A 12,855-nucleotide genomic window follows, 5' to 3' on the forward strand; every position below is an offset into this window, starting at 1 on the left:
AGGCTGCGGTGGTCGGGAGTGTGCCACTGCACTCCAGTCTGGGCAACAGAGTGAGACTCCAACGTAAAAAAAAAAAAAAAAAAAAGATAAGTAAATAAATTTGCATTTTGTTGCCTAATTTATCCATGTTTATATTAACGTGAAATTGTTTTAAATTATCTATCCTGTGAATAACATAGCTTTTCACGTCTTTGCTTTATATAAATTTGAGGCTTTGGGAATTTGTGCTGCAGGTTCTGTGTGTTAGGTAGCCCTGGTTTAGGCTGAGGGCTACTGAGTGGTTTGCCTGTACAGACAACAGGCCCTTTGTTTAGATACGAGCATTTTATTTTTTTTATTCATTTGTCTATTTATTTTTATTTTTAGACAGGGTCTCATTCCGTCTCCCAGACTGGAGTGCAGTGGTGCAGTCATAGCTCACTGTAACCAAACTTTTGGGCTCAAGCAATCTTCCTGCCTCAGCCTCCTAAGTAGCTAAGACTCCAGGCTCATGCCACCATGGCTGGCAAATTTTTTAAAATTTATATAGAAGCCGGGCTCGGTGGCTCAGCCTGTAATCCCACGCCTTTGGGAGGCTGAGGTAAGTGGATTGCCTGAGCCTGCAGGTTTGAGATCTGCCTGGGCAGGCAAGACCTCATCTCTACAATAAATTAAAAAAAAAAAAAAATTAGCCAGGTGTGGTAACACGCACCTGTAGTTCCAGCTACGTGGAAGGCTGAGGCGGAAGGATAGCCAGAGCCCAGCAGGTCGAGGCTGCGGTGGCCGGGAGCAGCCACTGCACTCCAGTCTGGGCGACAGAGTGAGACTCCAACTCAAAAAAAAAAAAAAAAAAAATTTATATAGAGATGGAGGTTTTATTATGTCGCCCAGGCTGGTCTTGAACTCCCAGCCTCAAGCAATCCTCCCTCTTTGGTCTCCCAAAGTTGTTGGGATTATAGGCGTGAGCCACCATGCCCAGCCTTAGATGCAATTAGTTCCTCTTTTTCTCATCATTTCTTCCTGTCTTCCCTTGCTAGGAGAATGAGGGCCGTGATATGAATACAGGGAGATTTAGAACTATATGAAGTTCTTCTCCCAGATTAAAGGTATTCAGGCCCTAAGCTTGCTGTCTTAAAGGGGGAGAATTTGAATGTAACATAACTACTGGACTCTCCAGAAATCGCTCTGTGCCTTCTGTCTCCCCCTCTCCCTTCATGTGTGTGTTTCATGCCCTGACCCCTAAATTGCTCCCTTGAAGCATTGCAGTAAGCCAGGAGGAGGCCCAGTCAGTTATTATCTAATTATTTGCCACAGCACCATGTTTGTTTCACAGAGAGCCAGGCAGGTTTGGGGATGGGGCAAACCCATAAGAAAAAGCAGCAAGGCAGGTCACGGTAGCACAAACCTGTAATCCCAGCACTTTGGCAAACTGAGGTGAGAGGATTGCCTGAGTGCAAAGGTTTGATACCAGTCTGGGCAATTTGGTGAGACCTCCTCTCTACAATAATTAAAAAAAAAAAAAAGCTGGGTGTGGTGGCACTCGCCTGTAGTTCCAACTACTTGGAAGGCTGAGGCGGAAGGATCGCCGGAGCCCAGCAGGTCAAGGCTGTGGTGGCCGTGAGTGTGCCACTGCACTCCAGCCTGGGCAACAAAGTGAGACTCCGACTCAAAAAAGAAAAGAAAAAGCAGCAGAGACAGCAAAACCTAATCTTGTTGACTTGGTGTGTACTTCCCCTTGAAGTGACTAAGAATTTATTTCTGTAAAAACCTGATTGGCCTGGCCACTTCTGGTTCAAACCCTCACATTAAAATTGTGGACAGGGCTGGGTGCCGTGACTCAAGCCTGTAACTCTAGCACTTTGGGAGGCCAAGGAGAGAGGATTGCCTGAGGCTAGGGGTTTGAGACTAGACAGGGCAACTTGGTGAGACCTCGTCTCTACAATAAATCAAAAAGTTACCTGGATATAGTACTTGGAAGGCTGAGGCGGAAGGATTACCTGAGCCCAGCAGGTCAAGGCTGCATGAGTGTACCACTGCACTCCAGCGTGGGCAACAGAGTAAGACTCCGACTCAAAAAAAAAAGTCTGGACAGGCCAGATGCAGTGGCTCACGCCTATAATCCCAGCACTTTGGGAGACCGAGGTAAGAGGATTGCCTGAGCCCACGGGTTTGAGATCAGCCTGGGCACCTTGACGAGACCCTCTCTCTACAATAAATCAACAAACTAGGCCGAGAGCAGTGGCTCACGCCTATAATCCCAGCACTTTGGGAGGCTGAGTTGAGAGGATTGCCAAAGCCCAGGGGTTCGAGATCAGCTTGGGCAACTTGGTGAGACCTCTTCTCTGCAATTACAAAAAAAAAAAAATTAGCCGGGAATGGTGGTGTGTGTCTGTAGTTCAGCTACTTGGAAGGCTGAGGCAGAAAGGTCACCTGAGCCCAGCAGGTGGAGGCTGCGGTGGCCAGGAGCGTGCCACTGCGCTCCAGCCTGGGCAACAGAGTGAGACTTCCACTCAAAAAAAAAAATGGACAGTAGCATGAGGTATGCCAAAAGGTGGATGACTCAGTGCCTAAGTGATGACACCTCATTACAAATAGTTTCATTAAAACAGGCCCCCAGGGATCGTTGCTTGTAGATACTTGCAGTCAGAATCCCTTGATGTATTTGAAAATAAGAATTGTATCTGTATTTTCATATGTTCTATATGGTTTAGCTGACTTCCCCCTCAAAGTCTGAGTTAGAATTTTCCTTAATTTATGTTATGAGTTTTGGTCTCTGGATTCAGTAAGAGCCTGAGTGTGGTTTCGAGCTGCACTCGGGGTTGACCATAGTCCTTAGAAAACTCACAGGCGCCGGGCTTGGTGGCTCAGCCTGTAATTCCATGCCTTTGGGAGGCTGAGGTGAATGGGTTGCCTGAGCCCGCGGGTTCGAGACCCGCCTGGGCAGGCGAGACCTCATCTCTACAATAAATCAAAAAATTAGCTGGGCGTGGTAGCGCGTGCCTGAAATTCCGGCTACTCGGAAGGCTGAGGCGGAAGGATCGCCGGAGCCCAGCAGGTCGAGGCTGCGGTGGCCGGGAGCGGCCACTGCACTCCAGTCTGGGCAACAGAGTGAGACTCCAACTCGAAAAAAGAAAAAAAGAAAACTCACAGGCAGCCCTTTGCATGGCCTTTGGGGCAGGTCCTGATTCTTGATAGTTCTTGTCGGTGCTGATTCTATATCCTTTGGGAGGCTACAATTCATAACCACTGAAATATTGAAATACAAAGAATTTTGGAAGGGTGACAGACCAGATGCCCTACTACTACTTGGAAATATGTAAAATAAGTTCATTATGCATTTTGCTAAATCAGAATAAAGTAGCAATATCTTTTTTTCTTTTCCTTTCTTTTTCTGAGTCAGTGTCTCACTCTGTTGCCCAGGCTGGAGCGCAGTGGCATGCTGCTCATGGTCACCACTGCATCCTTGACCTGCTGGGTCAGACGATCCTTCTACCTCTGCCTTCCAAGTAGCTGGGGCTATAGGCATGCACCACCACACCCGGCTAACATTTTTATTTATCATAGAGATGAGGTCTCACCAAGTTGCCCAAGCTGGTCTCGAACCCATGGGCTCAGGCAGTCCTCTCACCTCAGCCTCCCAAAATGCTGAGATTATAGGCATGAGCCACCACGCCCAGCCAAAGTAGAAATTTCAATGAAAATTTTATTTTAGCAAATTTCCAAAAATGCTGGCTCTACTGTTAGGGTCAGTGTTTAAGCCTGAATGACTTTAGAAGAATGAAAGCTAGATTGGTAGATAGGGTTGGAGTAGGAAGGGGGACCATGGCGGGTGGACACAGGGAGACTCTAAAACAGTCTCAGATTCCAGGCCCTCTTGGACTTCATTTGCAAGAGCAGGGTACATGGGAAGCTGATTCCTGAGCCACTCTGCAAGGATTGGGCTTATGCCCACTCTTGTCGCTGACTCATTTTATTTCTTTTCTTTTTTTTTTTTTTGGAGCTGGAGTCTCACTCTCACCCAGGCTGGAATGCAGTGGCATGCTCACGGCCACCACAGCCTCGACCTGCTGGGCTCAGGTAGCTGCAGCTACAGGTGTGCTTCACCACACCTGGCTAATTTTTCTTGATATGTTGTAGAGACAAGGTCTCAATCAAGTTGCCCAGACTGGTCTTGGACCCCTGGGCTCAGGCAATCCTCTCACCCTGGCCTTCCAAAGTGCTGGGATTACAGGCTTGAGCCACTGCTCCCAGCTGACTCGTTTCCTAGATAACCAAAGAAACAGTACTGTATTCTTGGAAAGAGAAAGATTATACTTTTTGATACCTGTGTCTTCTCTAAAATAATCCAAGCCCTGATACAAAAGCAATTCAAACAAAACCTTCATAACTGCCCTACCAATCAAAAAGTTCTAGATAGTAAAGAATAACTTTACAGGTGTTTATATTTTTAGCAAGCTTTATTTTGGGGGTGTCAGAATGGAACTAACCACTGGTCCTCTGTGTATGTTTTTCCCCCAGCCTACCTTATGTTCAGTATTTCGGAGGTGTCTCTGCTCTAAGTAAACAACAATTTCTCACCATCAATGGATTTCCTAATAATTACTGGGGCTGGGGAGGAGAAGATGATGACATTTTTAACAGGTAATGGTCACAACTTCAATCTCTTTCACCTCTGTCAACCTTCACTTCCAGGTTTTGAGTCAGTGCCTGGTTATTCTGCAAGAACTGATCCTCAGGCGGGATGCAGTCTCAGCCTGAATTCTCAGGTGTGTCCCCCCGTAGGTCCTATAGGTACTGAAGAAGGTCCTTAGGAAAATAAGCTTCTGAGACTTGTGGATTAGCCTCAGAAAATGTAAAATGGGAACCAAGCGAGGGGGTGAGTTTACTTTGACTTCAGTATCTATAAAAATTTAGCATCTCATTGTGGTCCACTTTCAGTGTGGCAGAATCCTAACTTTCCAGAAGCTTTGTGTTATATTTATATTTTGGAGTGTTTTTAATATGCGTAAAAGGGGATAGAATAGTATAATAAACCTCTGAGGACTCGACCAGTCCCAACAACCATCATGCCATGGCCAATACTGCACCATCTACATCCTGGAGCTCTTTTTAAGCAACCTGCATCCTGTAGGTTGTTATTACAAGTGATAAAAAACCTTCTGTCAATGGCATTTGAAACCACATTCTGCTCAGTTCTCTGGCAATAGAGGCTTTATAACCCCACCAGCCACCAATAAGAAGCACCCTCTCCTTCTGAGAGCCAGTCATTGAGTTTAATATCAGAACATAAGGCTGGGTGCAGTGGCTCACGTCTATAACTCCAGCACTTTGGGAGGCAGAGGCAAGAGGATTGCCTCAGCCCACGGGTTCAAGACCAACCTCAGCAACATGGTGAGACCTTGTCTCTACAAAACCAAAAAAATTAGCTGCATGTGGTGGTGCACACCTGTAGTTCCAACTACTTGGAAGGCTGAGGCAAAAGGATCACCTGATCCCAGCAGATTGAGGCGGCAGAGGGCGTGAGCATGCCACTGCACTCCAACCTGAGTGACAGAGTGAGACTCCAACTCAAAAAAAAAGAAAATAGGATACCTAACTTTTATGCTGCACCTGCTTACTGTACACCAGGCACTAGGATCAGCATTGGGGAAGGCAAGGCCAGGATCCTTTAGGTCGGCCAAGATCAGCCACTCCTACCTCTTAACTACGGTATGCCTACTGTCAAGGCTTTAATTTTGGTCCTCTTTCTTTTTTCTTGGACTTCCACCCTTTCTAACTGCCTCTAGTCTTTTCTCTGCCCTCCATCCTTATACTACTTTCCTGAGAGACTTCCCCACGGCTACAAACTTCTGGGAGCTAATGTATATTGCATCCCTTTCCACACTGGTGCCGTTTGCTGGGATCCTCTGAGAAAGCCTCCATGATTTAGCCCTGCTCTTGTTTTCAGCCTCGTCATCTGCCACTTCCGACCCCAGACCTTTGTCACCAGTCCCCAGAAGCTTGCTGTCACCTCCATGCCTTGCCTGTGCTGTCTTGGCTGCCCGAAATTCTCTGGCAGACACTTGCTCACCTCCACTTGGCTCTTCAGTCTCACTCCAGCAGATTTAGTTGCATCTTTCTCTGTGCCCCCAACCCTGTCTTCTTCTTCTCACCTCCATCCTGGCCCCAAAAACTTTATGTTCTGAGCATCTACACTGTACGTGCTGTGAGAGCAGACACCGCTAGTGCCTGGCATATGATGGTCAGCACCACAACTGCAGAACCAGCCATAAAAGGACATGGACTAGGAGTGTGAGTTTTAACCTATGTTGTGCAGGGATGGGTGAGTTGAGTGAGAGCAGGGTGGTAGATGCGGCAACAGGCTCGCAAACGGAGCTGTTGGACCCAAGCTTTATGGCAGCGCTGTGATAATGACTTTCCGCTTTACTCGTTACAGATTAGTTTTTAGAGGCATGTCTATATCTCGCCCAAATGCTATGGTTGGGAAGTGTCGCATGATCCGCCACTCAAGAGACAAGAAAAATGAACCCAATCCTCAGAGGTGTGTTCTCTGTTTATTCTTATTCCTTCTGAGACAGGTTATTCATTGCAGGTTAGACATAGATAAGTTTCATGTAGCCAGGTCTAAATTAAAATAGGATAGGCTGGACTCGGTGGCTCAGCCTGTAATCCCAGCACTTTGGGAGGACAAGGTTTAGTAGGACAAGGTTAAGCCCACCAGCCCAGGCAACTTGGCAAGACTTCATCTCTACAGTAAATCAAATATTAGCCGGGCGTGGTAGCACGTGCTTGTAGTTCCAGCTACTTGGAAGGCTGAGGCAGAAGAATCGCCTGAGCCCTGCAGGTTGAGGCTGCAGTGGCTGTGAGCATGCCACTGTACTCCAGCCTGGGTGAGAGTGAGAATCCAACTCAAAAAAAAAAAAAAAATTAAAATAGGATAAGCATTTTGACATCTTTCTGATGGGTACACAGCCTTCACCTGACCAGCTAGGCACACTGGGCCTGACCACTTTGTAGGCTGGAATATGGATCTACCAGTACAGTAAATTACTGAAACAATAGGGAATTATATAACACGTAGACACGATGTTCTAAGAAATGCCCAAATCCAGTTAGGCATAACTTTATTTATTTAGAAGGTTCTAGCTAGGCGTGTTGGCTCATACCTGTAATCCCAGCACTTTGGGAGGCCAAGATGAGAGGATTGCCTGAGCCCACGGGTTCGAGACCAGCCTGGGCAACATGGCAAGACTTTGTCTCTACAATAAATAATAATAAAAAAAAAATTAGCTGGGCATAGTGGCTCACGCCTGTAGTTCCAGCCACTTGGAAGGCTGAGATGAAACAATCATCTGAGCCCTGCAGGTTGAGGTTGTGATGGCTGTGAGCAAGCCACTGCACTCCAGCCTGGGTGACAGAGTGAGGTTCTTGTGAGCTTAGAGGGTTGAGAGATGGTATCAATGTGACCCACTGGGCACAATGACTCATGCCCGTAATCCCAGCACTTGGGGAGGCAGAGGTGAGAGGGTTGCCTAAGCCCAGGGTTCATGACCAGCCTAACCAACATCGCAAGACCTCGTTTCTACAATAAAAAAAAAAAAAAAAAAGCCAGGTGTGGTGACACGTGCCTGTAGTTCCAGCTACTTGGAAGGCTAAGGCAGAGGATCACCTGAGCCTAGCAAGTTAACACTGCAGTGGCTATGAGTGTTGCCACTGCACTCTGGTCCAGGCAACAGAGTGAGACTCCAACTCAATAAAACAAAAACAAAAAAAACTTGCGACCCACCCCTCTTAAACTCACAGAAGATAGAGAGAAGGTAATAACCACATACCTGCAGTTCACCCCTCTTAGCTCATGGTTTGCTTAATCACCATTGTCAAAGCCAAGCTCATGTCCTTTCTCTTAAGGCATCCATACTCTTTGAGCATGTCTCTTTCTTTCTAATAAATTTTGTCTGAAACCATACTTGGGAGTCACTCTGAAATTATTTTCTGGGGTGAAGGCAAAGAACCCATGGAGAGACACCCCCACCCCATACCCCTGCATCACTTCTCCCCCTTTACAATGGGGTAGATGTCAGGATGGAGGGTTCTAGAGAGGGCTCTGTGCCTCAAGGGACATAGAGCCAGTCAGGGTGGGGGAGTGGGAGTGAGGAAGTAAATGTAATGACTTCTTAAGATTTTTATTTTGACACTGTCCCTTTGCCCTTTTTTTCCTTTTAGGTTTGACCGAATTGCACACACAAAGGAGACAATGCTCTCTGATGGTTTGAACTCACTCACCTACCAGGTGTTGGACATACAGAGATACCCATTGTATACTAAAATCACAGTGGACATCGGAACACCGAGCTAGCATTTTGGTACATAAATAAGAGACCTGAAAATACCAGGGACCTCTGCTGTGTGTCCCTGCCCATCTGCTGGGCTGGTCCCTCTCATTTGTATCAGTCTGAGTGATAGGTCCCTTTGCTCACCATTCAGATGCCTTTCCAGACGACCAGGACATGTGGGGTATTTTGCCCCCAACTTGGCTCGGCATGGGACTTCTTAGCTCTACAAGGTGTTTGTCAGTGTAGAAAATGTCCGCTTTTGGGGATTCTTGACATGTTCACAGTGTCACCCCCAAGAGTCCCACATTTGGCGACTGTGGGACTCATTCCCAGCGATGAAACTGCTAAATTGTGAAATAGGCCAGAATTTCTCTTGGTTGTGGTGTTCTTACTACTTCATGAAAAATTCGAGAGTGCTGCTGAAATATGATTGGTGTGATATTTTTTAGTTGTCATATTTTAATTTAAAAACACAAAATTTCAACCATTCTCATGCCCTTCCCCCACCACTACCTTCTTTCAGTGGTATGCAACTATTACAATCACTGTGTGTATGTCTTTTCTTAGCAAAAGAATTTTAAAACTTGAGCCTTGGATCTTTTGTCCTGCTAATGTGTGAATTCCAAGGCAACGTTAGCCATGAGAGCAAAAGCCTTTGTGTGTTCTCACATTCAGTGACCTGTCTTCAGATTGTCTGATTTCTGAATGTAAAGATTTTTTTTTTATAGCAGTTTGTAGTATTTTTAAAGAAAACAATCAAGTTCTAATTATGGTCTAGCTTGATTTTTGTGTTGATCCAAATTTGCATAGCTGTTTAGTGTTAAGTCATGACAATTTATTTTTCTGGGCATGCTATGTAAACTTGAATTTCCTATGTATTTTTATTGTGGTGTTTTAAATGTGAGGAGGGGATTGAGCTTTTTTTTAGAGAAAAACAATGTATGCTGTAGTGGCCACAAATGGGCCTATGATTTAGCTGGCAGGCCAGGTTTTATGAGGAGCAAAATCACCTGGTCCCTTGACGGGCAAGTCCTCCTGGTCAACATTATCCTGCCAGATTAGGGCGGAGGCCCTGGGAGGATAGAAGCCTCTGCCTACCTGCTGTGCAGAACTCCTCAGGGGGCAGGGCAGAGGGAACCTCAACCTCCTTTGACTGACCCCTCAGGGCCCTCGCTGTGGGGTTGTAAATAACAGCAATCAGGTTGTTTACCATCCCTTTGTACCTCCCCAGGTGGAAGGAACCTCTGTTCTGGTGGGGGCCACCTCCCTCGAAGGCTCTGCCAGCCACACTCCCTGGCCCATTCTGTATGACCAGTCCTCCTCTCTCTCTTGCCCTGCCTTTCTCCTTCCTTCCTCTCCCTTTTTGTTCCTTTGCCTCTTGCCTGTTCCCTAAAACTTGACTGTGGCTCTCAGGGTCAACACTTCATTCTCCAGCGTGAATGTGCCTTTTGATTAGCAATCTAGAACAGTCAGCCCAACCCACACCCTGACTCCCTTCCAAGAACCTGGTGCCTAAAGCTACCCCTTCCACCTCAGGTTTTCAGCAGGTGCTCCCACCCCAGTGAGGCTAACCTTCAGGGGTGTCTTGCCCAAACCCACCCCTGCTGGGAGATGATTAGCTGCCTGGGGTGAGATGGCACGAGGCACTTCCTACCACTGAGCGCCTTTGCCAGGCCCGGCCTGGGTTGAAGTCCTCAGATTCAGCTGCCTAATCCCAGGGTTGAGCCCTCTGCTCAGGGCGAATCCAACCACTGCCCTCCTGGGCACCTGGAGGCTGAGCTGGTGCCTGGCCCCAATCTGATCTGTGCCTTTAATGCTTTGAGCATCTGAGATGCTAACTTGATTCTTTTTTCCAGAAGCCTTTGTATTGGTTAAAAATTATTTTCCACTGCAGCAGCACCTGGGCTATGCAAGAAGTATTCCTCTGTCAGTTCCCCGCCCATAATGAGGATATTAAAACTTGGAATGACTGCACTGAGAGGGGCTTTTGGGAAATACAAAGAATGAAGGCCTCTCTTTCTGTCCCCAGGTTCTGTCTTTTCCAAAGTGCCTTAAAAGAAAGGAGACAAATGCCCTGAGTGGTAATTTCTTTGTTACTTTACTCTTAAAATTCTATATTCTGTCTTTCTTTTTTTGGTCATATTTCTGTTCTTGTCAATATGTGGTTCGCTCTCAGAACCAAGGGAAGTACTGCTTTGGCTGTTCCCCCATTTGCTGTCCTGGTGCTCTCATGGGGCCCACCTAGGCCCAGGGTGTAACCAGGGCACAGGCAAGCCTAGACATCGGCCTGGTTCATGAGATACTTTGGGTCCTGTTTCTTTACTGGGGATTCAGGGCTGAGGGTTCAGAAAGCATTTCCTTCTCCTGGGAGTTGCGACCATGAAGTTGTCATTTGCTGTGCTTTTCTGTTTCTGTTCATCCCATTGCTGGTGACCCTGTGTGAAGTGGCCTTTGGGAAAGATTAGAGGGCAGAAGTGGCACAGAAGGGTAAAGGAAATGGTGTGCTGGCCCTCAGCCTGGAAGGGGTCTCTGCTGCCTGCCAGGCTGGGCATGGGGAGTCCCAAACAGCCAGGACGACAGCTTTCATGTGTAGAAACCTGTTGTGCTATGTGTTTTGACATCCCCTATGCAAATGTGTATATTTACCATTGCTGGGGGGAGGGAGGGGGCAGTGTCTGACCTTAATGTTCAAAACAGACAGAACTGTATTTTTGCCTTTAAAATCCGTAATATAACGTGAATAAATGACCCTATCTTTGTAACCTCAGGTGGTTTCTCTTCACCTGGTCCGAGGGGTGTCATGGATGAGGGGTGGGATGGGGTGGGTGTGCCCCAAAAGTACACGCGCCTCCCTGATGGAAGCAGACATTTCCCCATCTGAACCTCATTTTCTTATCTGAAAAATGGGAATAATAACACATGGAGACCTTTTTGAGACTTGGAAGAGATGATGTATCTAAAGCAATGACTGGTGTGCTCCCAGGGTTCCTCCCTCCTCCCGAGTCTCTCCCCTGGCTGCCGCGCAGGAGGGAGGCCGAGATGGCAGACGAGATCTCCAAGGCTCAGGTCGCCCGGCCTGGTGGTGACAAGATCTTCGAGAAGATCATCCGCCAGGAAATCCAGCCAAAATCATTTTTGAGGATGACCGGTGTCTTGCTTTCCATGACATTTCCCCTCAAGCAACAACTTGTTTTCTGGTGATATCCAAGAAACACATACCCCAAATTTCTGCAGCAGAAAATGTTGATGAAAATCTTCTTGGACATTTAATGGTTGTTGGCAAGAGATGTGCTGCTGATCTGGGCCTGAATAATGGTTATCAAATGGTGGTGAATGAAAGTTCTGATGGGGGACAGTCTGTTTATTGTGTTCATCTCCCTGTCCTTGGAGGTCATCAGATGCATTGGCTTCCTGGTTAAACCTTTTTTGGAGATAACTTTCCCTTCTCTAGGCAATTATCAAGTTTGCAAGTTCCAATATGTTAAGTGGCACACTTATTTTTGCCTGTGTTTGGAGAGATTCAGGAAATAATTTTAAAAACCCACACATAATAAAGGATATTGTTGCAATGGTTGACACCTCATAGGTACTCCCTGTGTAGTACCTAGTGCCATTTCAAAATAGAAATGTATTCCCCTGGCCAGGCGAGGTGGCTCACACCTATAATCCCTGTACTTTGGGAGGCCGAGGTGAGAGGATTTCCTGAGCCCACAGGTTCGAGACTAGCCTGGGCAACTTGGTGAGACCTCATCTCTACAATAAATCAAAAAATTAGCCAGGTGTGGTGGCGGATGCCTTTAGTTCCAACTACTTGCAAGGCTGATACAGAAGGATCGCCTGAGCCAGCAGGTCGAGGCTGCGGTGGCTGTGAGTGTACTACTGCACTCCAGCCTGGGCAACAGAGTAAGACTCCAACTCAAAAAAAAGAAAAAAAAAAAAGAAAAAGAAATGTATTCCTCTAGCAGATCTCTGGCCACATTCTGTTTTCAACAAATGCCAGAATAGTTCAGATATAGATCTCGGATCCTTTTGCAGTGTAACTTCAGTGGAATTATCCAAAATGAGATTTCTTGTCAGTTTCTGTAAGTTTAGCCAGATGCTCTAAGGAGCTCTTGCTGTTACCCAGGTGCTTGAGACAAGAAGTACTCCAGGTGCCTCCTCCTTGGTGGTCCTGGGTCAGGCACCAGCAGTTTCTCATACTCTTGCTGAACTGGATTGGCACGCCTGAGGAAAGGCGGGGAGGAAACCATTTGCAGGAGAGGTCACCCTCCCCTCCAGGGTTAGGCAGCTGCCGGCCTTGCAAGATTGAAGCTGTGAGTGCGGGCATCCCTTGGGAAACAGGAGCAGGAAGGGCAGCCCATTATAGCTACTCCAGGGTCTCTGCCCATCCATGGGAATGCTGGCAGGATCCCTGGTGACCTGGGGTTCCCTGGGGTTCAGATCTGACCTTCAAACAAGGATGACTCTGGTCCTTTGGACAAAGTACTATCTCACAGGGTCTATCCATCCATCGCAAGTAGCAGATTTTAACCTATATTTTATT

General features: G+C 46.9%; 1 protein-coding gene and 1 pseudogene across 2 annotated transcripts in view; both read left to right on the forward strand.

Moving 5' to 3' along the window:
• B4GALT1 (beta-1,4-galactosyltransferase 1) overlaps positions 1 to 9,685 on the forward strand; it is a 59,210-nt gene extending 49,525 nt beyond the window's left edge. The window contains exons 4-6 of one of the 2 annotated variants that reach the window (XM_021707249.1): positions 4,498 to 4,620; positions 6,416 to 6,520; positions 8,203 to 9,643. In XM_021707249.1, coding sequence (XP_021562924.1) covers positions 4,498 to 4,620; positions 6,416 to 6,520; positions 8,203 to 8,335 — 361 coding nt within the window. In that variant the 3' untranslated portion in view covers positions 8,336 to 9,643. Of the gene's footprint in view, positions 1 to 4,497; positions 4,621 to 6,415; positions 6,521 to 8,202 lie in introns of both variants that reach the window. The other variant, XM_008074486.1, reaches the window with a different exon arrangement.
• A 1,666-nt stretch (positions 9,686 to 11,351) lies between these two features.
• Positions 11,352 to 11,731, forward strand: LOC103277048 (annotated as a pseudogene).
• Positions 11,732 to 12,855: the final 1,124 nt, after the last annotated feature.

This window comes from Carlito syrichta, unplaced genomic scaffold (assembly GCF_000164805.1).
Source record: "Carlito syrichta isolate Samal-C Ts95f unplaced genomic scaffold, Tarsius_syrichta-2.0.1 Scaffold316469, whole genome shotgun sequence".
Classification (NCBI taxonomy): domain Eukaryota; kingdom Metazoa; phylum Chordata; class Mammalia; order Primates; family Tarsiidae; genus Carlito; species Carlito syrichta.